The sequence below is a fragment of the Nicotiana attenuata genome, unplaced genomic scaffold, assembly GCF_001879085.1.
Source record: "Nicotiana attenuata strain UT unplaced genomic scaffold, NIATTr2, whole genome shotgun sequence".
NCBI classification, from domain to species: Eukaryota; Viridiplantae; Streptophyta; class Magnoliopsida; order Solanales; family Solanaceae; genus Nicotiana; species Nicotiana attenuata.
In genome coordinates, this window is record NW_017671298.1 from 275,729 (window position 1) to 302,985 (window position 27,257).

At 35.8% G+C, this 27,257-nt stretch overlaps 2 protein-coding genes across 2 annotated transcripts in view; both read right to left on the minus strand.

Moving 5' to 3' along the window:
- The window catches only part of LOC109207383 (protein FAM136A-like), a 5,531-nt gene extending 2,210 nt beyond the window's left edge, over window positions 1-3,321 (minus strand). Inside the window, exons 1-2 of the mRNA XM_019370290.1 lie at window positions 3,013-3,321; window positions 2,768-2,905 (exon numbers count right to left, since the gene is read on the minus strand). Of these exons, the coding sequence (XP_019225835.1) occupies window positions 2,768-2,905; window positions 3,013-3,141 (267 nt within the window). The 5' untranslated portion in view covers window positions 3,142-3,321. The remainder of the gene's footprint in view (window positions 1-2,767; window positions 2,906-3,012) is intronic.
- Window positions 3,322-13,939: 10,618 nt separating this feature from the next.
- LOC109207384 (stearoyl-[acyl-carrier-protein] 9-desaturase, chloroplastic) lies at window positions 13,940-18,485 on the minus strand. Its single transcript, XM_019370291.1, has 3 exons — window positions 18,227-18,485; window positions 15,341-15,842; window positions 13,940-14,852 (listed from the first exon to the last, which is right to left on the minus strand). The coding sequence occupies exons 1-3, from the start codon at window positions 18,349-18,351 to the stop codon at window positions 14,292-14,294; spliced, it is 1,188 nt and encodes a 395-aa protein (XP_019225836.1). The 5' UTR covers window positions 18,352-18,485; the 3' UTR covers window positions 13,940-14,291.
- Window positions 18,486-27,257: the final 8,772 nt, after the last annotated feature.

Below are 27,257 nucleotides of genomic sequence, written 5' to 3' on the forward strand. Positions count from 1 at the left end.
CGTTTTCTTAAGAGCGAAAATTCAGTTTCTTGCTCTTAACACTATGATCACGATTTTTATAATAAAAACATGAAAGTTTTGGGTATATTTTATCTTATCGGATAAACCGATAACCGATCCGATAAGGATCAATTAACCGATTAACCGATACCCGATATCTTATCGGTTCGGCTATCGGTTTAGCATATTTATAAACCAATAACCCGATATGCCGAACGATAACATTCACAACCGAACCGAACCGACCGATGCCCACCCTTAATTCAACGAGCTTATAATTTCTAGGATGGCTTTGAATTCTAAAGAGATCCATGGAAGAGACTACAAAAGAAAAGGAGAAAAAGTATTGGTAGTTGACGGACTACTCCAAAGAGGAAGAGAAACAACAACGACGACGACCCAGCAAAATCCCACAAGTGGGATTTGGGAGGGTAGTGTGCACGCAAACCTTATCTTTATCTCAAGGAGGTAGAGAGGTTATTTCCGATAGACCATCCGCTCAAGAAGACGAAAAGAGACAATATATACATTACCATCAAATAAAACCATAGAAATAATAACAACATCACAAGAACCAGTAAATAGATGGAAAGCAAAAATAATAACCAGTAAATAAGGCCCGACAATTCGAAAACGGAAGAGTAGTGTGAACACAACATTGACCACTAGCAGTCTAAGACTAAATCCTATCAGCCTAGCCTCACACTGGTACGAGTTAGAAATATGCTCAACTACCTCCCAACCTACAACCTTAATGTTCGACTTCCACAACTTCCTATCGAGCGCCATGTCCTCGGAGATCTGAAGTCTCGCCATATCCCGCCTGATCACCTCTCCCTAATACTTCTTAGGCCACCCTCTACCTCTCCTCGTACCCACCAAAGCCAACCGCTCGCACCTCCTTACGGAGGCATCCGGGCTTCTCCTCTATACGTGCCCGAACCATCTGAGCCTCGCTTCCTGCATCTTGTCATCCATGGGAGCCACCCCACCTTCTCCCGAATATCTTCATTCCTAATCTTATCCATCCTAGTGTGCCCGCACATCCACCTCAACATCCTCATTTCTGCTACTTTCATCTTCTGGATATATGAGTTCTTAACTGGCAGACACTCAACCCCATATAACATGGCCAGTCTAACCACCGCTCTATAACTTACCTTTTGAGTAGCGGTAGCACTTTCTTGTCACACAGAACTCCAGATGCTAACCTCCATTTCATCCACCCACCCCTATATGGTGTGTGACATCCTCGTCGATCTCCTCATCCCCTTGGATAACCGACCCAAGGTACTTGAAACTGCCTCTCTTGGAAATGACCTGCGATTCAAGCCTCACGTCCATGCCCGCTTCCCTCGGCTCAGCACTGAACTTGCACTCACGATATTCCGTCTTCGTCCTGCTCAACTTGAAACCCTTAGACTCAAGGGTCTGTCTCCAAACCTCCAGTCTCTCGTTAACCCACTCTGCGACTCGTCAATCAGAACTATGTCATCAGCGAATAAGTAGAAAAAGAACATTATTTACTACACGCAGGCAGAATCTAAGATGAATCAAGCACTCTTTTACTAACCCAGTAGGACCATAACACCAGTTTCAATTCTTTATACAAGCCCAAGCTCACTTTAAAACAACCAGACAATCCACCTAAAAAGAAAAAGGGGAAGAAGAGTTCTGAAAGCGCTATCCTATAAGACCAACACTATATGTAAACTGTAAGGCAGGATTCCGTCACCCTGACCAACCTTTTGTTTTATATGGTAACCCCCCCCCCCCCTACATAGGAGCCTAACTGTGACCCTTCCCCACTTTATACCTTTCGTGACTCGAATCCCCAATCTTATGGTTGGAGGTGGAGGATCTTTATCAATAGGATTTCCCTCCTTTGTCTCTCATGACCATCCATCTACTTCACCCCTTCCAATTCTTTTCTGTCAGATCACATGGAGTTATCATTCCTTCCATAATCATTTTCTTAGTCCCCAAATTTTTCTCTGTTCCTAACAAAACTTTTGCCAAAATTAAATTAACCGCAACGGCGACCTAATAACTCGTTCCAAATATTAAATAAAGCAAAATCCTAGGTCCTGCCCATCAACTAAACACTGATAACAGAATACCAAGCAATTCTTTTCCTAGCTCCGGGATATTTCATCTCTAAGTTGCAGTAACTCATTCCAAAAATTGGCTAGCATAAGTGTACATAAAATGAATCTGCCTTCTCCGGATGGGAAACAACATGTTTAGTTTGGTATGATGGAAAATACTATCTAGGAAAATATATTCCATGATGAAATCATTTTCCAATGTTTCTTACTAGGAAATATTTTATAAAGAAAATATTTTTACCAAAACAACTTTCTTCACTTATAAGCGGGAGTCAATTTGTCCTCAAATATTACCGCTTCTACTTCAGCAAAACTCGCTTAAATCATCACGTGAACACTTTCTCAATCTTTGGTACTAAACAATATCATCAAATACTATTCTTACTGCCTATTCTTAACATCACAACTCGCCTATGTTATACCAAACGAAAAACACTACAACACAATTATATCCCTTTTCCACCAAGAGGAATAATTTTCACACAATGCTACAGCACAATTATATCCCTTTTCCGCCTTGGTATTTTTTATAATGGACAAGTATGACCTACTAAAGCCCAAAAACAACATAGTAACAAGCAGCACTTTTCATTGTTTAGTATGAGCTGGAATTAAGACAGCAAGAAAAGTAAAATTAGGAATAAAGAAACAAACTTTACCTGAAACTTGGCCATTTCATTCTGAACAAGATTCTGAGCATTGTGCACATGAACACTACAATGCTCCACACAGTGGCCTATTTCCTCTTGCCTCTTTCTCCTATCAAAGCATTCGTAAGCACATTTGTAGTAAGCTTGCTGCACATTCCCATTGGAAAAAGAAAAAGGAACAAATTAACATACAATAATTTAACAAACGAGTTAACTCAATCGTGTGTGCATATGTATAGACTATATTGCAGAACCTGAAGGGTGAAATTAACATGGTCTTGAATGCCAGCGAGTTGGGTTTGGGCAGCTGTGTTCACTTCGTTGAGTTTTTGCCTTAATCTTTCTGAAACTATCCTCTCTTCAGCTGCTGCTATTGCGTCCATTCTTCAATTTGTTGTTTTTGGTACCCCAATTTGCTGTAGTTAGAGGAAAGAATTGTATTTGGAGGTTTGAACGTTAGGGTTTTAGACGGGTTTTAGGATTTCCAGCTAAGCCCTCTCGATTAAGGAGATCCCAATTTTTACGAAATTATCATCCATTCCTCTCTCTTTCCGTTTTTTTTTTTTTTTAACTAGTACGAACGTATGTCGCAAGTTAATAAAGGCAAATGATGATTTTAAGTATTTATTTGTATGAAAGAACAATAAAATTTAATTTATAAGAAAATTTTATGTATAATAATACAACAATCATCTAAATACCGAAAAATACTATTACATTTGCATAATATATAAATTTAAAATAAAAGGACATCATTAAAATTTATAGAGATGATTAATTTTGTCATGTTAGTTAGATAATTATGTATTATAATTTAAAAATATTTAATATGATGGTATCTTAAAGAACACTTTTTTATGGACAATATTTTTTTGTATATGTTTCCTCCTAATGCTTTGGTTGCTCTGCCTTAACCAGAACTCTTGTTGTCGTTCTTGATAGCTCTTTTAAAAGTGCGACATACAGCTGTTCGTGCAAGGAAATATATTGCGGTAAATATAGTCCAATATTCAGGATGTTTATCATTGTGCTTTATTTACTGTATTTGCAAAACATAAACATACTAAAATTTATTTTCACATTGATTAAAAGGATATTCCTTAGTTTCGGAAGACGATAGTTGAATTCAGGGATAACAATATACTTAGAAGCACATTGACCAGTATCATAATTTTTACATGTGTGGCGTTATTGTCAAAACTTCTATATACCATCTTTCTGCTATTACATAAGCTATTCGGCGTGTTTAAATTTATCAGTAGCATGACGGGCATATTTTTCTTCAAAATCAACCTACATACAATGGAAGATCAACTTAGTCTATTATATATATAGTGACACTAACATACGTAAGAAATAATAAACTTGACAACAAACATGTATGGTAGAAGTCCATTTGGTAATAAAGTATTTGAGTATTCTTTTTGGTAGTAATTATTTGTATCATTTTCTGTTAAGCCAAAAACAGAAAAAAATATTTGTTTTTACTATAAAATTTGCAATCAACCTTTTATTTAGTTAATCAACGTATTCATTTCTGCTAGCTAAGATATTTTTTAAATATATCATGCGATTTACACAAATTGTGTTTTAATCTAATGATAGAAATATTTCTCTTATTAAATGCACCACTATTACCATTGGGATTGATAACCAAGTGTTCAGGAAGAACCAAATCATCTTTTATTGGATGCTCTTATTCGTTTCCGACACAAAGCAAGAAAACACTAAATACAAGATCTGTTCTTACTTTATATTTTTTGTCAGTTGAATCTTTTTCATTTAAGGCCAGAAGTATAACTTTGGCAAGCTAGCTTTTACAGTCTCTACTCTTGTCGATTTTGAAACTACCGGTAGTACTTGACATAAATTACCTCACAAACATGAATTTTTCACCAAACGGTTCATTATATCCAATATATCTCTAGAACTCCGTTTGACACTTAGCCATAAGTGCTTCATCCCATATTATCAATTTTTGCTTTCCTTACGACTTTAGCACTATTGCTCTGCTTTGATATATTTTTTATGGTTATTTAAGTTGTTTGAACAGGTATATCAAATCTAAAGTCGGTAGCCTCATAACAAAATCGTTGTTGGTACATCACTTGTTATTATTGTTAACAGTGTCATGCCTCTTGATATGATATTTGCAAGTAATGCGTGACATAGAAATATTATTTAGATTCCGCTAGAGGCATCTATAAAGAATAATTCCATTATAGCAGTGTCAACTCTTTATAACATAGTCTTGAAAGCTTGTTCTTGTTTAGATTTAGCTTTGATTGCTCAGACACTTGTATAGCATTTTCATTCTTAATAATATATTAACTTTTTTACATTGTATTCTAATGCTCTTTTTATGGATAAATTTATGTACCCTAAGATTATTTTCAACTTGAATAAGAATTTTACTCATATGACGAATTTTAAAAAATTATTGGATTGAATTCTCTTGCTAAATAAATAATTAAAAGATTTAATTATTTAACATAAAAAATAATTTATTCTATGTTGATTCAGATCTTAATATTAGTTCATCTCTTGTTTTGAATATTTAATCTTAATTATAATTTTATCCACCATAAATTTTATTTTCAAAGAGTAAAAAGATTGATATGACATTTCACTTTTAGGTCTTTATGTCTCTAAAATCAATAGTGGTATTGACTCTTACCTGCCATTTTTCTCTTTATCGCACATTTATATTCTTAAATATTTCTTAGTTGTTGTTTAATAATTGTATTTTTTAATATTACACGAAAAATTGATAAATAATATTATTTGAGTAGAAAAATAATTCAAATATAATATAAAATTATTATGGGGGTATTTCTTTTTCTTAATTTCAACTCTTTATGCAGTCCATTTAACATTACTTTTATTTTTTTGATATTGGACATAATGGAGTGGTAATGTATTGTCAATACGGAGGAATCTAATGAAATTAATTTTATTAAACCTTCCTACATATTTTTAATAAGAATTTAATAGACAAATTATATTAATTTTAAAATCTTAAATATTAAAAATTAGCATAGAAGGTATTGTAATCCAAAAAATAAGTTATTGCGGTTATGCCCTTTCCCTATGAGTTCTTCCGTTTAATATTTTAGGGCTATTTTGATATATTATATTGTATTTATGCTTTTATAATAGTACAGGCTCTCATTTTTTCTAAATAAATTTGGACATTATAATACATTCTCAAATTAAATTAGTAATAGAATATTATAATACGTTTTCAAATCAAATTAGTAATAGGAATTTTTAAGAAGTATATCCTAAAAGAAATAAGATTATACGACTAAAGATATTTACTTGTACAATTTTATATAAATTAGATAGACAGGAAGTAATTATACTAATATGATTCTTAAAGGTAATCATGTAGGATTCCTAACGTGTAATATTATGTCCTAAAACTTATAGGATTATACGGCTAATAGCTAGAATTCTGGTTATGCCATTTTATTATGAGTTATTATGCTTAATATTATAAGGTTATTTTTGTAAACCGATATTGTATTCATGCTTTTATAATAATATAGATGTATAACCGAGTGAAATTTGTTTGAGAAATATATATTATTAGCCATTTCAAAAATAATAGCATACAAAAAATATCTTTTTTCTATTGTATATGTGTATTATATACAAAAAAAAAAAAATACATTTACGTTTGGCTAGAAAATATATTAGTTTTGGTCGAGCAACCAATTTATTTGAAAAAAAAACATGAATAGTCTGACTTACAGTTGGTAATTGAAAATAGTCATAATTTCAAGAATAATCGAATTTTAGCCATTTTTTTCATGTAAAGATAAAATTTAAACAAAAGAGTTCGATTTTTTTTTTCACATATGAGATTCTAGCATGATGTGTTGGAATTTTTCAATGTGCTGAAATTCCAGCATAATATGCTAGAAGTTCATACGCAGGAGCTTCTTAATCCAACATATTATGTTGGAATTTTCTATGTTTTAGATAGGACATTATTGTCCAGATTTTATCTCCGCATAAAATAGTGCTATTTTTAATAACCTTGCAAATGTTGACTATTTTTCGATTATCAGTCCGAAAATTGGATAGCCCATGCTATTTTCACATTTTATATGGGCCGGAATGAATTTGATCATATTTGAGTTGGGCCTATTACCACACGGACTGGGCTAGAAATCCTAACTCAAATATAGATCCAAAACTATATGGTCCATTTTGCACATTTCAGTCACCTCAGGGTTAGGGTTTATCCCTCAATTTCTTCTGCCTATAAATTTCAACTCCTTTCCGTAATTTCTGAGAAATCAGATTTCTCCTCACCCATTCCTCTTTAGCTGCCTCATTTCCTCTTTCCATGTTCATATTCATGGTTTTCGAATTTGATTTTTCCCCCTATTATTTTGTGTTTTGAGAAAGCCAATTAGCAGAGCAAGGGCGTCTTTCAAAAATGACGAACACTTGCATTGAAGGTTGGCGATATTTAGAAAAAGCGATTCTCCGTGCCTTTCAGATTTTATTTTCGTTTTGATTACGGCCTCGAACAAGTCGCTACATTTTCACAAATCTATTCTCTACTGTTCTTCTACACTAGTTATGTACTATATGTTATATGTGCAGTTTTTGGCACGAATTTTATGTGTGAAAATTTATTTCGAACTTGATATATATGGGTATTTTCCAAAAAGAAAGAAAGATAGAGATTCTAATATGTGAGGCTACACTTAGATTCGTGAAAAAAAGAGTTTATGTATGATATCAAAATTGATGAAATTTCAAACTATAATGAAAGGAAATCTATGTAAATTTGGCAAACTGTTTTCTTTAATGGTAAGATGGACATTCTTTGGCTTGGACAGGCAGGGGCGAATGTAGTGTTTAACTAATGGGTTCAATTGAACCATAGCTTTCGATAGGGAGTAAAAAATTTATATGTAAATATTTATTAAAATTGTAAAAATAATATTTATGAACCCATAACTTTAAATATAGTAAATTGAATACTAAAAATTGTGAAAGTTGAACCCATAGGATTTAAATTCCGGATCCGCCTATGTGGACAGGCATTTATCTAACTTAATTTGGCACGAATATGCATTCGTGATTGCAATATCAGTTCCGATTGAAACTAAAAAATATCTCTGTATACTTAATTAAAAGACATTAATATTTTGACTGTATGAAACAGGGAGAAAGAGAATATCTTTCACTTATCGTCCAAAAATTAGCACATGTAATGGAAAAGACGGAAAATAACAAGGTTGATTACAAGATCTTCATCATAAAAGATTTATGATTGAGTAGAAGGGCATTTGGAGAGAAGAACATTTGTGGGCATTTGGGGTTATAGTTAATATTTATCTGCATAACCAAACTAAACAATTGAACCATAATGATTAAAATTGGAGTGATAATGTGACGACCCAAAGGGTCATCACCGAATTTCTTCCTTTTCCGTGCTTCTGAGGCTTTGAAAACCTCACCTTAGTTGTCTCGATTGGCGTGCGCAGTCCGGGCGTGTAGCCGGAAAGATTATATATTAAATTTTGTGAAAAAAATTTCAAAATGTGGCTTTAAAATGATTAAAGTTGACTTCGGTCAACATTTTTTGTAAACGGATCCGGACCCGTGATTTGACGGTCCCGGAGGGTCCTTAGAAAAATATGGGGCTGGGACATGTGCCCGGAGTAGAAATCCGGGGTCTAGAACCCGAGTAAAAGAATTTTTCTGTGAAATTATTTTTCTGGAATTATTAAGGAAAATGGAAATGAAAATTTATTAAAAGACTATGGTATCGGGCTCGTATTTTAGTTCCGACACCCGGTATAAGTCTTAAATATGTGTTAAGTGCTTTCTGTAAAGTTTGGTCGAAAACGGACGTCATTTGGCGTGTTTCGGACCTAAATATCTAAAGTTTGAAGTTTGTGAAGTTAGAATGAAAAATGATGATTTTGAGGTTTGATTCATTGATTTTGATGTTGTTTTGGCGATTTGATCGCTCGAGTAAGTTCGTAGGATGTTGTTGAGTTAGTTTGTGTGATTGGTTGGGAGCCCCGAGGGCTCGGGAGTGTTTCGGAGGTGTCCCGGGATATTTTACACTTGGGAATTGTAGCAGATTTCTCTGCAATTTTTGCCCAGCTGTTGCCTTCTTCGCGATCGCGGACTCGACCTCGCGTTCGCATAGCTTTGGACTCTCCCTTCTTCGCGTTCGCGGAAAGGCCCCTGCGTTCGCGTACTTATAGCCCTTCCTCAACCGCGTTCGCGTCCCCTTTTTACGCTTTCGCATAAGGCAATCCCAGGGCCCCCACCAGCTTCCTCTTCGCATTCGCATCACACCCATCGCGAACGCGATGCCTCCAGTTTCTCTTCTTCGCGAACACGTCCTCTTAGTGGCGATCGCGTAGGGTAAAAACGCCCAATTATATTTTTAATTTCCAGAATCAGAACACACGGGATTTCTTCACTTTTCTCACGGGCTCTCTTCTCCCCCAAGCTTTAGGAGGCCATTAAAGCCCCCACTCTTCAAGACCACTTGGGTAAGTAATTCCCCACTCATTTCCTTCACTTTTCCTTCATTAATTAGCAAGTTTCTAAGCCTAAATCATGAAATCAAAGTAGAAATTAGGGGTTTTGGGTAGAGTTAGGGTTTTGAGAATTTTGGGCGATTCAACCTCAATTTGGGGTTGAATCTTAAAACAAATTATATATTTGGACTCGTGGGGTTATGGGTGACTAGGTTTTGGTCCGAGCCTCGTGTTTGGACCATGTGGGCCCGGTGTCGAATTTTGGTATTTTTGGAAGAATGCTAGGAAATTCATATCTAGGCTATGGGATGTTGCCATTGAGTCTTTATTGATACTATTGAATTAATTATGCCTAGATATCATTGTTTCGGAGTCGGATTGTAGAGGAAAGGCGGTATTTGAGAATTTATTGCTATTCTTTGGACCGAGGTAAGTGTTCAATCTAACTTTGGCTTGAAGGAATATGATTAGAGTGTTATTATTTGCTAAATTGCTAAATGATCGAGTACGGTGTATAGGCATGGTGACGAGTATCTATACACCGGTGTCTAGCATGACCGTGGATCCTTGTATGTACTTATCCTGATATTGTTATGACTCTTCCATGTTAATTGATGAATTCTATGCAATGTGAAGAGTATGAGGACTAATTATGAATTGTAAATTCTTTGGAGCGTCGGCTCGAACGATAAAAAGACTATTGAGTAAGAAATGAAAGAAATAGGAAGTGATATGATTAATCCCTTGCCAGGATGGTTTGAGTATATTGATTATCTCCCTTGCCGGGATGTGAAAGTATTGTCGTTGCTCCCTTGCCGGGATTTAGCTGTTAATTGAGTAATTCCCTTGCCGGGACATTTCTTATTATTTGTTCATCCCCTCGCCCCGTTTGGTTGTGATTATTGTCTGGGTGAGGAAGAGTGATAATGCACGAAGGGTCATTCCGTGCCATGTTTTGATTATATTTGCACGAAGGGTCATTCCGTGCCATATTTTGATTATTTGCACGAAGGGTCATTCCGTGCCATGTTTTGATTATATTTGCACGAAGGGTCATTCCGTGCCATGTTTTGATTAATTATGCACGAAGGGACATTCCGTGCTCAAATTTGATTATAATTGCACGAAGGATCATTCCGTGCCATGATATGAGAGTTACGTGAGGGAAAGCACGAAGGGTGATGCCGTGCACTTTATTTGATTGCTTTTGGTGAGAATGAGAGTAAAAGCACGAAGGTTGATGTCGTGCAACTGCTGATTTTCCTGCTCTCATTAATTATTGTTATTGCCCTGTTTCTTACGTAAATTGTTAACTTTATATCCGGACTGTACTCCCCCATAGTATGCTCCCCTCCCTCTTAACTGTTTAATTACTTTGTTCTTTCCTTTTATTGCACATATATATATTGAACTGCACAGGTTGGTTTGGTAGTCCTGTCTAGCCTCGTCACTACTTCGTCGGGGTTAGGCCAGGCACTTACCAGGACATGGGGTCGGTTGTGCTGATGCTACACTTCTGTGCTCTTTTGCACAGATCACGGTACCGGAGCAGCTTTTGGACCACAGCAGTAGGATATTGATCGGGAGCTGACTTCAGTCCAGGGACTTACGAGGTAGCCTAGCTAGCGTTCGCAGGCCGGAGTCCCTTTCTATGTTTTCAGTTTGTCTTCATTGTACCGAGACAGACATTTATGCATTTCCTATTCAGACTTGTTTGTAGCACTCTTTAGTAGTTCGTGAGATAGACTCCAGTCTTGGGTAGTGAAATATTAGACTTCCGCATTTATTTAAAGACTCGTTATTTTATTATTGTTGTGTTGTTATCCGAGAATGCTTAAATGTTTGGCTTGCCTAGCTCCAACAGTAGGCGCCATCACGACTCTCGATGGTGGAAAATCCGGGTCGTGACAGATAATATAAGCTAAATAATTTAACAATAATTGTTAGTAAAATTGAATTGATCATGGACACGAATGGCTAAGTGTTGAAATGTGTTTATGAAAACACAGGACCAATAAGGAATCGATCTAGCCTGTTTGGCCAAGCTTCTTTTTGGCCAAAAGTGCTGTTTTTTGCCAAAAGCACTTTTGACCAAAAATTGAGGTGTTTGGCCAAGCTTTTGGAAGGTAAAAAAGTGCTTTTGAGGAGAAGCAGAAAAAAGTAGCTTCTCTCCAAAAGCACTTTCTTTGAGAAGCACTTTTGAGAAAAATACACTTAGAAGCAGTTTTTTAAAGCTTGGCCAAACACTAATTGCTGCTCAGAAGTGCTTTTCAAGCTAATTAGCCAAACACAAACTGCTTCTTACCAAAAGTACTTTTGAGAAAAGCACTTCTCAAAATAAGCTGATTTTTGCAGCTTGACCAAACGGGCTAGAAAAGTCACACCATGTGTTGTACTATCTTCTGGTATTTGGGTACTTGTTCCCAAATCTAAAACAAGTGAACTAGAAATACTTCCATAATTAGAAATAAGGTGAACCACCAATAATTGGAAAACGAAAACACGTGGACCACCTATACACTTATAAGTTATTTTTATTCCCCTTTGCCATTTAATTTCAACCAGACTGTAAAAATAACTTAAAATCTATCGTCTCTGTCGCAAATTATCTATCGTAATTTCTAAAAATAATTGTTATAAATTATTTGTTACTTTAAAAGTTCAAGACAAATTAATAATTTTTTTTCATTTTACCCTTAGTAGTAATTGTTCTTGAAAATAGTGATGATTCATAAATAAATAAATATTCAATAAAAAGATATTATATATTAAGACATAAATAAAAATAAAATAATAAAATATTGCATCGTGTAAAAGAGAAACACAATAGTAGATAATTTGAGTATAGCCCGTTTGGCCAAGCTTCTAAAATCGGCTTATTTTGAGAAGTGCTTTTCTCAAAAGTACTTTTTAAAAAAATACTTTTGGTGAGAAGTAGTTTGTGTTTGGCTAATTAATTTGAAAAACACTTTTGAGCAGTAATTAGTGTTTGACCAAGCTTTTGAAAACTGCTTCTAAGTGTATTTTTCTCAAAAGTGCTTATCAGAAAAGTGCTTTTGAAGAGAATCTACTTTTTTCTACTCCTCCAAAAGTGTTTCTGCTTCTCCTCAAAAGCACTTTTTTTCCTTCCAAAACTTGGCCAACCAGGCTAGAAGCAAGTAAGCTTCAAGTGGCTGAAACTGAACTACTGTCATTGTCAGAGTAACAAAAGCAAAGGGCGAAAAAAAAAAAAAAACTTTTCCAACTAGAACTAATTTACACTTTACAGTAATTCACATTGATTTCGTATTTCAATCAAGTGGACTATCTAAACTTGTAGCTATTTAATTCTCCATTCCCATACTTCATATATACACCACTAAAATTGGTGAAAACGTACCTTCGGATACAGTTTAGTCATAAAAAGTGAAAAACGATTTTCCTAGAATGGCTTTTCTCATCACTTATGCCAAAGCCAGTATAAGATTTGGGGCGTTTCTCTATGTGCATTAAAAGCCAGTATAGGACTGCTGAATCATTATTGCCACTTTTAACAAAATATAAACCACATACTTTGCTAGAAAACATAAGTTTGCAAAAGCTGGAAAAACAAATTCACCACTTTTCTGATCGGTCCACTTTAATTAATTTTTTTAATTGTTTTCACACATTAAAAATTCACCTTTTAACATTAATTAACAATGAAATTGATCATATTAACATTAATTTATTTATTTAAAATATAACAAATACTCTTAGGCTAGGCTCTTTACTCCAAAGTAGGGCTGGGCATATATCGGGTAAAATCGATAACCCGAACCGTTAATTGTTTATTGGGTTATCGGTATCGGGTTATTGAGTTAATGGTTCGATAACGGTTTAGAATTTTTTCACTATTGGGTTATCGGTTCGGGCTTCGGTTTGTCAATTTTGTTAATGGGTTAACCGATCATCCAATAAGAATTAATAAAATTACGACTTTACCCTTAAGTATATACAAATGCTAGGGCTTCAGTTCATTCTCTCCTATTCGTTCTCAACCGAACTCTTCAGTTGCTTCATCTTCATTCTTCATAGACCTTACTTGTTACTCCTAGTGTAAGTCTTTAGTATATTATATGTGAATTCTTCTCTTTTTTGCTTAACTCCAGTGAATTGTCTCTCTTTTTTGCTTAACTCTAGATTGAGTTATCTTATCGAGTAAACCGATAACCGAACCAATAATGATCGATAACCGATTAACCGATACCCGATATCTTATCGGTTTATCAAATTTGTAAATTTGTAAACCGATAACCAATATGCTAAATCGATAATATTCATAACCGAACCGACCCGACCGTTGCCCACCCCTAGTCCAAAGATAACTTTGAAAAAAAGAAACTAGTTGTGGACCGAAAGAAAAAGTATTAACCACAGAAAAGAGAAAGATATTATTAGCTTAAATTGGATTTGGAGTATATTAGAGGTATCTTATAATTAGAAGTATAAGGAGGGGAGCCATGTTTCTGTGTGACCTATGTTTGCATTACCATATGTGATAGGCTGTATGCATCACACCCCCTTCCCGGGATCCCCTTCCCGGGATCCCTAGTACATCAGGCTGCCTTTTTAGAAGTACCTAATAAATTTGAGGGCACTCAACTAATTCACCGAATAATACTACCTCCTTGCAAGATCATGACAAGTATCAAAGTTGCATTGAGATTTGATATCATGTTTAGTCACAAAAGCACTAGAAAGGGAAACAAACTCATAGTTCAGAACATTTCAAAGAGGAAAAAAACCAAAGAAACTACAGCTGTTCCTATATAGCAGAGACCTAACAACACAAACAGAAACAACTGTATCTACATCTCACCAGAATCATTCCCAGCAAAATCTCATCCCATAAAGAAACCAATAAATGTGAATTGCCAAGACATTAGAGATTTAAACACACTATCTATAATAGAGATCCTACATGAGCAGAGACTTGCTGGAGAGAACAACACTAACACAGCCCTTGTTTCTTTCATTTGTTGTGCAACTCAGAGCTTCACCTCTCTATCATATATCCAGCTAAATGGCATGATTGGTCCTTGTTTTGCCCTACCCTGAGCTCTTTCTTCCAATCTTCGGATTCTTGGTGGCAACCCGCATACGTATTCCTGAGCTTTTCTTCCTTCTCCAGATAATCCAGTCAGATCAGCCACTTTCCACCTACATACTAGAAACTCCAGTATATCTGCATAGTCTTTAGCAGTGTAGACACCGAGACGCTGAGCAACTGCTGAGAAGTGATCAAAGAGGTTATCGTCGCGCCCATCGTACATCAAGTGTGCTGGCATAGATATCTTTTTCCTCATCATATCAGCAAATGCTAGCACAGTGCCATCAGGGTCGATCTCGAAAAGCTTTTCAACAATCTTGGTGTATGCTGTCTCATGGCGCTTCTCGTCCGCAGCAATTATGCCACATATTTGAGCCAGCTTGATATCTCCATGCTCCTTAGCAAGTCTAGCTGTGTTCCCATGGGATACAAAAGTTGCCCTCTCTTGGAATGATGTGTAAATAAATCCTAGGTATGGATTATTTTCTGTCCTAGGATCCTGAAAAATTTTGGACAAATAAAATATATGAAAACAGCAATTTGACACATCAAATTGTATGGCACTAACCAGAAACAAAGCATTAAGTGTCTGCTCTGCCATTTACTGAACAAGTAGGTTCAAAAAACAAAAGAAAATATCACCTGTTTGAATTCTCTTGAGAGACGAGTTCTGTTCTTTGTTTCGAGAGGAGGGAAACGGAATTTGTAAACCAGATGAGGGAACAACGTATGACGACACTATGAATTAATCTCTCAGCATATGGGTAAATATTGTTTTCTAGATATTGAAGGTGCTTACATGTATTCATAAGTTTTAAACAGCCCACTGATTGTATTTATTTGATAGTCTCAGCATGTATAAGACGACGTTTTCCAGCTCTAATAGATAGTCTCAGCATGTATAAGACGACGTTTTCCAGCTCTAATAGATAGTAGTATGATTGTAGAGGGAATTTTGAAACTAAACCTTAAATATGTAGAACTCACCATTCCAGATCCAATCAAGTATTGGATTGTCTTCTCAATTGCTCTCATGTCAACTCTCCCTGAAAGATAAAGATACTTGTTGAGGAGGTCACCGTGCCGGTTCTCTTCGGCAGTCCAGGCCCGTGTCCAAATGGCCCAAGAAGTAGGGCTTGCTCCGGTTTCATCACGGACACCATCCAACGTATTAAGCATAGTCTGATATGTTGGAAGGGCTTCTTCTGTGATCATATCCCCAACTAAAACAACAAAATAATCATCTGGAATCTCTTTAGCCCTCTCCCTCAATTCCTTGACTTGGTCATGAAATCCATCCGAAGCAGGATCGGGCAGGAAATCCTGTGGTTGCCAGCATTTTTCAACTGGTTTCAGGTGAACCAATAAATTTTGATCCGCCCAGTCCTCCATAGATTTAAAAATCTCAATTTTTTGAGGCGGCATAGAGTGTGTTACTTGAACATGAACCTCACGAGGAGGAGAAAAGGGCTTCTTCGTCTCAACTTCCCTAGACAGAATGAATAAGAAAACCAAATTAAAAGAGAGGGTCAAGCAAAACACTCAATCTGCGACATACATATCAAAATCGTATATGAGAACAAATACTGAGTTTGCATTCAACAGCAATATTGAATTGTAATCGTTGTCATTGCAGTACCAATAATATGGGGACCAAGAATCTTATTTATGAAATATTGTCTTTAGGTTCATTGCACAATCTCCACGACCAGAGGCATTAGCATGGTGAAATATGATTTCAGCTTGTTACTATATTTGTGTTCTGAACAAAGGAATCACATGTTTCGAAAGGTTCGGCATTTTGTTCAAAGGGTTTCCTAGTTCAGGCATTTTGTTCAAAGGGTTTTCTAGAGACCATACTTGTCTAATCATTGTTGAAAAGGCTTACAATTGGGTATGATAGAGCAATTCCAATACTATGTTTTATACAGGTTTTGGTCCCAACTATATCATCAGCTAAGGTGCCGAAGATAAGTCTCCAGGCTTTCCACATTTCAGTTGCACGAGCGCTTTGGTAAGTAGCTGAAGGAGCCACTTAATCTCCAAGCATATATTAAACTACTTTATGCATCTCACAGAATCATCTAAGGCTCACTTTAAAGGAGGGCGGACAAAAGTAATCAGAAAAATCCATACAACCAGATAGTTAAAAGGAAGTAGGTTGAGACTCATGAAAAGAAAAACCAAGAAAACTTAAGCTCACAGAATAAGAAAAAAGCTAGAAAAAAGCTAATTGATAACCAATGAGTACACAAATTGAGGCAAAATTATGCATGTAAAGAAGGCACTAAGATGTTTTCATTCATGCATCATCACTTCAACCAAATCTATGAACTCGGACAAGTAATTTGGAACTATGTAATGAAAGAGGGACCCTATCACAAAGTAACCATTACAGTCCAAAAGAGCTAACATCAAATGCCAAGAAACAGAAAATCAAAAAACAACAAAGGTCCTAAACAAACAAACTCTCACACACTAAGAATTGCTAGTAGCAGTTGAGGTGCATGTACGCTAGGCCGAACACCACCGCTATCAAAAGAAGAAAAAAACAAACAGACACTCCTAGAAGCCTGACTCAGTGGCAAATTCCTAAAACAATTATAAATGAATCCCAGGCCAGAAATCATGAAATTTCCAGCTTTACTACTGACTGGGCCAGCTCACTTTTGTTTGACACATAGAAATACGCTTCTAGAAACCATTCGTAATGAAACTACTGAAGTCGCTCAAAAATTCACAATCATAATAGGAAAATGAAACATAGAAAATTTGCGTGTATACAACCTCAATCAAATTTAAAGGTTATGCACTCCCTCCTCCAACAAAAAAGAAAAGAAAAAAGGAAGGGATGCATGGATAACTGAAACATAAATTTTAAATCAAAAAGAAAGGTCATGAGTCAAAGAAAATACAAATATTATTGAACTATTATACCAGAGAGGGAGAGAGATGTTTATAAAATCATTCAGAGAAGATTAACAACCTCATTATTTATGAAATGGAAAAAAATAGTTATATTTAACAATCAATTAAAGAACCTCATTATGGAATCAAGAAGGTAAACCAGTTGGGGACCAACTAGTCATAAAATCAGTCAACTCTACGATGTAGCTGAAACCAACATATCTAGCCCGTTGAAACCTAATTCCCAACAAATTAATTTCACAATGGAAAGAAAATTTTACAATCTGAGTTTCCTTCCACATAAAAAAAAAAGGACAAGAAAATCTCAGACTCTGTATACCATTAAATTCTCTTCCCTTCCCCCCCCCCCAACCCCCCCCCCCCTTTTCTTTTCTGTCTATGTCAGAGAACAGAATTAGCAATAAATCCTGAAAACTCAACATATAAAAGAAATATAGCACATGTACACTATAGAAAACAAATCAGCCAGCTCAAAGACACTCAGGAAAAGTGAACTGCACAAAAATATTCACAATGTCAGTAGTATAAACCTTCAGAAACAGCACCCAATAATCAATTTATAGAAGAAATCTCAAACAACAAACTCAGCCCAAATATCCTCAAGATTGTTTAGCCTAAGAAACAAATAAGAAGCTCACATACAGATAAATCAATTCAAAAGACGAGATAGAACTAAAGTAAAAAAAAAAAAAATCCAATAAAAAAGTTGTCAAGAAACAATCTTTTTTTTTTTTAACAAAGATCCAAGCTGTAATATAAAAAATGAAAAGGGAGTAATGGGTTTCAAGAATAAACTAAAAGGCAACTGAAAGAACATTAAAAGAAAAGATAAAGAAAATGAAACTCTCGTTCCACCTGAAATCTTTCTCACTAACTTTTATAGAAGAACAATAATAAAATAAAAAGTTAACTGAAAAAAAGAAAACGTAAAAAGATGATACTTACTTTGTACCAGAACGAAGGCTAGCAGCCATGAAAAACTTTGGAGATCTAAAGCTCACCATTGGTGGAAGAACAAAAGAAGAGTATTTGTGAGATTGAAAGTTGAAGGCATTCAACTTCAACGCCATTTTCTCTAATTTTCCTCAATCCTTTCTTCTTCTTCTTCTTCTTTCCTTGTGATTTTGGTTTCTTTTTTTCAGGATTTGTTTCCTCCACAGAACTGAAAGCGAATAGCAACTTATATGAGTAGTGAGCGGACAAGTGGGACAGGCCAAACCCAGTTGGACTTAACAATATTTCACTGTAAAAAATAAGTACTGTACTTGATGTTTCAGCAAATTTTGCCCCTACATTTCTTCTTATTTACCTAATTACCCTTATACTAAAAAGCAAATTTGTGACTTCATTTTTTATAGCAACTTAATATATAGCCCGTTTGGCCAAGCTTCTAAAATCAGCTTAGTTTGTGTTTGGCTAATTAATTTAAAAAGTATTTTTGAACTGTAATTTAGTGTTTGACCAAGCTTTTAAAAATTGTTTGTAAGTGTATTTTTCTCAAAATTGTGTACCAAAAAAGTGCTTTTGGAGAGAAGTTACTTTTTTCTGCTTTTCAAAAACGGCTTCTGCTTCTCCTCAAAAGTACTTTTTTTCCTTCTAAAAGCTTGGTCAAACACTTTAATTTTTTTAAAAAAAAACACTTTTAGCAACAAAAAAAAAACACATTTGGCCCAAAAAAATGCTTGGAACAGACTAGTAATTGCCCTTTAGCCTACCAAAAATTGGAGGCTTATTCATGTGGTTTTCTTTTAAAATAATTTACCTATGTCACATGATATTAATTATGCAAATTGTATTGTGTAAAAGAGAATAAATATGCCATTTCGTACATGTGATTTACATAACTTATTGGTAAGGTAAAGTAAATGTTTTGGCAATAATATATGAGAAGGTTTTTCAAGAGATTCAAATTTTTGTAATGAATTAAGATATACAGTATAACACTGAGAGGGGTTAGTTTTGTAAAGCAAATATTTAAAATCACAATTATTTTGTTTTATACATTGTAGTTGCTAATATAACTATATTATTTTTATTATGTGCAATCACGATATATAGTGATAGTAGTAACATTTTGATAAGACATTCTAGGTGTACTAAAGAGGAACTTCAACTTCTATTGGGGTAAAATTGAACTCAAAGGAGGGGTAAAATAGTCCATATGAGTGGGTAAGGGAGAAGTCTACAATTGTCAACAGCATCTTTGAATTTAGTGTGGAAAAAAGGAAAAATTAAAGGGTTTTGATGTGGTCGAGGAGAGAGTGCGGTGAATTTTAAGGCACGAAAAAAGCCTTGCCAAGTATATTCCACTTGGCATTGTTTCTTCTTTTCTATTGCATGGAATCCATTTGTTAACTTCATTTCTTTATTTATTGCCAAGTTTTCAAACATGCACACCCCCTTGCAAAAGAAAGAAAGGAAGAAAAGAAAAGCGCATAACAAAAGAAAATCCCTCTAGAACCTTCTTTTTAAAGCATTTGGCATTTGTGTTGAATTTTGAAGCAACGGTAAAATCTATTCGTCACGGCTAAGCGTGGTGCACGTCAACGAAACAGTATCACGAGACATCACTTCGTCAAAAAATTTTGCAAAAAATATATATATTAATACTGTGAGAAAACGGATAAGTAGGAAAAATGATACAATTTGAAGAAATTATCTCTTAGTGCATTTGGTTATGTGCAACTAGCTCATTCTTTTTACAAATATTTGAGAGAACCTCACTCAGGGTCTTTTCTAACTTAAAACTCAAAAAAATTAATGGACTAAGGCTATTTTTGTGTATGATAATTAAAGTTATTATTCCCGTGGATGCAACCACTAATATTGTATTTGTATAGGTTATTAATTATATTATATCTCGTGAGGTGTGGTCCTTCTCCGAACCATATATCATGATATTTTATATGTCAGGCTACTCTTTTTTTATTTCGAAACCCTTAAATAAGAGTAAATGACTCGTCTCATCTCACTCACTCCTTTTGTCCCCTTCTTCGGTTTCTCCTTCCTCTCAAACGGCAAAAAGTTACAAAATAAAATAAAATTAGTTTTTTTTTCTGCTTGTTTTTTGGACAACTTATTATATGGTTGGAGCAGAGGCGGATCCAGAATTTTGACAGGATAGGTGTACTATTAAGAAGAAGAATATAAATTCAACCTTTACTTCTTACTATTGCCAACCCATTACACTTTTGGAATTATAAGTTCAAAATTATTTTTTTTAAATAGTAATTTTTTTACATATATATCAATTTTTCATGGAGAAAATATTTGGAATAGTTGAACCTATTGACTATGAGCCCGTTTGGCTTAGCTGATTTAGAGTAGCTAATAAGCATTAGGTAGGGGTGTTCATGGTTCAGTTTGGATCGGTTTTTTCCTAAAAAGAAACCAAACCAAGTTAGTCGGTTTTTCAAATATTAGAACCAAACCAAACCAAACCAATTAAGTCGGTTTTTCTCGATTCGATTTATGTCGATTTTTTCGGTTTTTTCCGGTTATTTGTCGGTTTTTTCTTAAATATAAGACATACACTATCAAACACATATTCCGGCGACCACATTTTCAATGTAACACTATCAAATCAATTGCCCTTTGAGAAATCTATTATTTACCAAAATATATTGATGATAATTGAATCAAATAGCATGAATAATTTAAGGACTCAATTAAAAATATGTTATTTTTAACACGAAATAGATTCTTACACTAAATAAAAGAAAATAACCAATCAAACTAGAATGTAAAGGTAAAGAACTATATTAAAAGTGCAAACTATTAACATTTACCGTAAATTTTTTGAAACTTTATATAACAATATACATATATATAGGTGTAATAATAAATTTGAAATAGCTACTCCTATAGTCGGTTTGGTTCGATTTTTTCTGATTAAAACCAAAACCAAACCAAATTTGATCGGTTTTTAAAATTCAAAACCAAAACCAAACCAAACCAAACCAAAAAGTATCGGTTTTTTTGGTCGGTTTGGTTTGGTTTTCGGTTTGGTTCGGTTTTTCGGGTTTTTATGAACACCCCTAGCATTAGGTGCTGAAAAGTACTTTTAAGTGCTGAAGCTGATTTAAAAAATAAGCAGTTACGTGTTTGGATAAAAGTACTGAAATTAATAATAAGCTGAAGAACTGGGTATACAAAGAGTTTTGTTCTAAAAAGAAGTATTTTAGGGATAGAATAGTAAATATTTTGGTCAAACCTAAAGTGCTTATAAGCTGAAATTTGATAAGTTGGGGGAGACCAACTTATGGCTTTTGGCTTATTTTTGGCTTATAAGCACTTTTAATTTTACCAAACGCGTAGATAAGTCAAAAAGTGCTTATAAGCCAGTTTGACCAGCTTATAAGCTTGGCCAAACACCCTCTATATGCTACATCATACACTGCTACTAGTTTTAACATACACATTTTGTTTAATCATATAAGATTCTACATTGACAAAAGAAGAATAGGAATTTCAATGTTTGAAATTTTTGAAAGAATAGACCAAACAAAAAAAGAAATAAAAAGAAAAAGTACTTAATTAATACACAAAAAGTGACGCCGCAAGCACACATCTCCCGTGAGCGTCTAGTTCTAAAAAAATAAGAAAAAAAATAACAAGATTGACATAAGATTTGAACTCACAACCTCACTTAGAGAGGTACACACAATAATCATCACATCATATAATATTTTGAGCATAGGTGCATATATGTATATTTAAATATTTTTAAGAAAATATAACATTACTCCCTCCGGTCCAAAATAAGTGATTTTTTGGATGTTTTCACACAGATTAAGAAATCCACCTTTTAGCATTAATTAGCAATGGAATTGACCATATTAACCTTTACTATCTCACATAAACACTCTTAACACATATTCCAACACTATTTACTCCAAGGACAATGTAGGAAAAAAATAATTAATTCATTTTTAAAATCTGGAAAAATCACTTATTTTGGACCACAAAAAAAAAGCCAAAAAATCACTTATTTTGAACTGGAGGAAATACTATACATGATTTAGTGAGGGGCGTGCCTCCTGAACCCCCTCGATACGCCCCTGGATCGGAGCAATGCAGCAGAATGGAAAATGAGACTATCAAGTAAAACAAAGATGGCCTCATGTGATCTTTTTTCTTAAACAAAAGCATTATACGTAGAAAATTTCTTAGCTGACTTTCAAATCATGGGAATAGATAATATATTCACGAAATCTACTTTCTCTTCTTTTTCTAAATTTTTATTTTTGTTGTTCAAAGTTTATTCAGTGATAGGTTATATGCATCCTTGTTATGGTTTGATGATCTAACAAACTTACTGATAAGAATCTGTGACGACCCAACCCGTCGTCATGTGTGACCGCCCCGTTTCCCCCATTTTATGCTTCTTCATGTTTCATTATCAGTTTTGATGTGTTAGAGTTGGTTTGGAATGGTTTTGATAAGAAATGAGACACTTAGTCTCTTTTAAGAAGCCTTAAGTTGGGAAAAGTCAACCGGACGTTAACCTTTGTGTTAGAGGGCTCGGATATGAATTTCGATGATTCGGTTAGCTTCGGGGGATGATTTATGACATAGGAGTGTGATCAAAAGTGATTTTGGAGGTCCGGAGTAGAATTAGGCTTGAATTGGCAAAGTTAGGATTTTGGCGAATTCCGGTCGATAGGTGAGATTTTGATACGGGGGTCGGAATGGAATTCCGAGAGTTGCAGTAGCTTCGGTAGGTGATTTGGGATGTGTGTGCAAAATTTCAGGTCATTCGGAGCTGTTTTGGTTGGGGCTTTGATCGAATGCGTGTTTCGGAAGTTTTGGAAGAACTTAGGCTTGAATTTGATGAGAAATGATGGTTTTAGTGTTGTTTGAAGTGTTTTTATGATTGGAACAAGTTTGAATGATGTTATAGGATGTGTTGGTGTTTTTGGTTGAGGTCCCGGGGGCCTCAGGTGTGTTTCGGATGCTCAACGGGTCATTTTTGGGACTTGTTGACTGCTGGTTGCTAGTATCTGGTTTCCTTCTTCGCGAACGCGAGGGGAGTCTCGCGAACGCGAAGAGGAAAATGGGAGGCTGTGATGTTGGCCTTCGCGAACGCGAAGGGGGAGTTGCGAACGCGAAGGAGTGGGTCAAGGTGCTACGCGAACGCGGGAGAGTAACCGCGAACGCGTAGAAGGAAAATTGGGCCTGGGGGGCATTTGGCCTACGCGAACGCGAGACTTGATACGCGAACGCGAAGGGCCTGGAAATTGGCCTTCGCGAACGCGAGATACTGTACGCGAACGCGAAGAAGGAGGGGTCAGACCTGGGCAGAATGTTTTAAAATATTTCATCCGCGAACCTAACCCATTTTTCCACCATTTTTGGGCATTGTTGAGAGCTTTTGGACGGGGCTTGAAGAGAGTTTCAACTGGGATCAATTGAAGGTAAGTTTTATGAGTTAAAAATATGATTTTATTGTAGAATCATCCTTGAAATTCATGAGAATATAGCCAAATTGTAAGAAATTAGGGCTTGAGTTTGAAATTCTAAATTTGAGATTTGAGGGGCCATTTGTGGTCCGATTTGAGAGATTTTGGTATGTATAGACTCGTGGCGAGATGAGGAATCCGGTGATGTTAATTTTCTGATTTTTCGAGAAGTGGGCCCGGGGCTCGGGTTTTGCAAATTTCGTGATTATCGATATTTTTCGAGTCTTTTCGATTGGGTTATGTTCCCTTAGCCTATTGTGACGTATTCGTTGTGGTTTTGGTCAGATTCGACGCACGAGGAGGTTAATTCGAAAGGCAAGGGCATAGCAAGCTAGGACTTTGGCCAGCTTGAGGTTAGTAATAAATGTAAATACTGTGTTGAGAGTTTGAAACCCCGAATTTGCACAATGTAGTGCTATGTGAGGTGCCTTGCACGCCGGATAACAGGCGTGGGGTAGAGCACCATCGGGGATTGTGACTTGGTCCATCCCGCTTAATAAAATTACTACCTAATTGATTGTAGTTTTGTGATATCCTTATAAAAATGGATTAATTGTCATAATTGGGCTTCGTGCCAACTACTTAAATCCTTCAGGGATTATTTTTACTGGTGTCTTACCATGTTTCTAGATATTGAACTCAGTCCTGGTATTTAACACTGTTTTTGTAAACTCAGCCATTTTTCTAAAAGTAGAAACTAAAGTAATATTTTGAATGAAGTTTGGGTTGAATATTTTTATATTATTGTGCCGAAAGACTTATGTGATTTTGGACTGAGTATGGGATCGGACTGCACGCCGCAGAGGTATGATATTGATATTGATATGAGGCCGAGGGCCTGTTTGATGCCACGATATGGCTTATTATTGCGCTTGGGCCGTAAGGGTCCCCTCCCGGAGTCTGCACACCCCCAGTGAGCGCCATCGACGTTAAATAAATGGAGCGGGCTGCACGCCGCAGCGGGGTACTGGAGAGTACCGGTTTATGTGTTGCATTGCATATTTTAATTGTCATTTATTCTTTATCTGTTGTGGTATTATTATAATTGTCCTCGCTGTTTTACTGTATTTATAGCTTTACCTTGTGTTTATTTGGGATTTATTATCCTCAGACATTATTTATATTTATTACTTTCTGGGTTGGAAGTACTCACAATATTCCCTGCACCTTGTGTGCAGATTCAGGTACACCACAGGGTGAGTGAGGACTTGTTGGCTGAGCAGCGTTTATCCGGGAGTATCGAGGTAGCTGCATGGCGTTCGCAACCTTGATCTCTCCCATCTATCTTTATACTTTTATTCGTATTTTCTTTCCTAGACCGACTTGTGATTAGGTGAATATTTTGTATTAGAGGCTCATGTTCGTGACACCAGATTCTGTGGGTTGATCAGTACTCTGTTTTCATTTTGGGGTTTTCGAATGTTAGAAATTATTTCAGAAATTCCGCACTAAATTGGTATTTTTAATAGTGAATATTTATTCATCTATCTAGATTTATTGGCTAAGGTTGTGTAAATGGTCGGGCTTGCCTAGCAGTGTGTTGGGCGCCATCACGATCGGGGTTTGGGTCGTGACAAGGTGGTATTAGAGCCTAGGTTACTTGGTCTCGCGAGTCATGAGCCGGTTTAGTAGAGTCTCGTGGATCGGTATGGAGATGTCTGTACTTATCCTCGAGAGGCTGCAGAACCTTTAGGAAATACTCCATATTCTTGAAACTCTTGTCGTGCGGCTTTGTTGAACTGTGAACTAAATCTTTGTTATTCTATTCTCTCACAGATGGTGAGAACACGAGCTACCGAACGTGACGGACGACCACCAGTGCCACCTACTGTGGCCGCCAGAGGCCGTGGACGCGGTCGTGGTCGTGGCAGGGGTAGAGTAGCCGGTACAGTACCTGCTAATCCTATGATTGCCCCAGCTCAGGATCAGGCTCCAGCGGTGGAGACTCCAGCAGCACCTGCTCAGGCACCAACTGTGCCTATTGTGATTCCGGGTCTTCAGGAGACCTTGGCACAGATCTTGACGTCTCGACCTCGAGATATGGCAGCCTCGAGGTAGGTTTGTCAGAACAATAAAATAATGAGGCAATTCAGATGAAAAGTAAGCAAGAAAGTGACGTAGGTATCTTCTCTTGTCAATAATTGATGATGTTACAAATGAATGGGCTCCCCTTTATATAATAGGGAAGTCCTAAATAAGGTACATTCCATTTTTAGTAGGGAATCTTATTGGACAGCTGTCTAACCGCTTAGTACAAATCCGTTCCGAAATTTACGCTTTGATCTTAGGGCCACTGCGGGAATCTCGCTCTTTCTGTTATAAAACCATAACGGTATTATCTCAAAGTTGGTTATACTTGGCCTCGTTGTTCATCGAGCACTTCGATCTTCGAGTCTTGTACTTCGCCATCGAGCTCGAGCCCGGTCCAATTTGAACTTATTCTCGAAGCGACCCCTCGAGCTTACGAAATCGGGCACACCTGATTTCGATCGTATACAAAAAGAATATTTTATCTAACTCGAACGAATGAGTTGGGCTTTTATATATACTTGGGCATATTCGTTATTTCCGAAGCACTATTTGCTTTTTAGGAGTACTTGAAGATTTACTGTATCGTTGCAGTCACCTTAACTAGAGTTAATAATTCTTCTAAAAAGATTCTGCATTTAATTGTTTTTAGTACCCAAAGTGAATCCAAGCAATATTCTACTAGGCATTAGCAAGAATCAAAGGGGAATTGAATATTACTGGACTTAAAATTACTGGAGCAAATTCGGACCGTTATACATTTCTAAAACTTAATATTTTATCTATATACACATTGTAATTTTTCAACGAACGGCAATCAATTGACCACTTTTCGAATAATGTAGCTTCACCCGTATAGAACGCTGTCGTATCAAGAGGATTTTCCTTTTCAAAAATCTACCACATCTTTCCATTTTCCTGCATTTCCAAGTAATAATTTCTCCCAACATGCAAAACAACAATTGGGACAATTACAAAAATGAGTTTGGGAACTGCGAATTAGCATGGGACTTGTGTCCAAAGAAAAAAAAAGGGATTGAGACCAACGAAATGTTAACACTGATTTTGAATAATTATAGGCCAGAAAAGAAAATTTTACTCAACCAATTCTGTAGGATTTTCCTTTTTACTGTAGCAGTACTGATTTCGAGTCGGCGACCCTAGATTTTTCAGCACATATAAAGCAATGCAAGTATCTTCAGTCTTATCTTCATGCATTTGACGAGTGCAATACGTGCATGATAAAAGCAAACAGAATATATTTGAATGTGTTAAGGAATATATATAGCCCGAATGTGTAGGTTAAGAACTACGATTTCATTTCATTGATTACTTGTAAATAACAAATGCGTACGTAACACACATGGAAATTAATTAATGATAACAGCAATGTTAAACATGCTAATTAAAGTCAACAATCTTTTTCTTGAAAATAATGCAAGTCCTTGCATGTTTTTGAGTTCATGCAACTGAAGAAACTAACAATA

What these genes read in the sequence shown, in the direction of transcription:
- LOC109207384 (XM_019370291.1), bottom strand. Translation starts at nt 18,351, where the DNA reads ATGGCGTTGAAGTTGAATGCCTTCAACTTTCAATCTCACAAATACTCT. An exon ending in AGCCTTCGTTCTGGTACAAA is followed by an intron (nt 15,843 to 18,226) that starts GTAAGTATCATC and finishes CATTCTGTCTAG; the next exon opens with GGAAGTTGAGACGAAGAAGC. An exon ending in ACTTGATTGGATCTGGAATG is followed by an intron (nt 14,853 to 15,340) that starts GTGAGTTCTACA and finishes AAAATTTTTCAG; the next exon opens with GATCCTAGGACAGAAAATAA.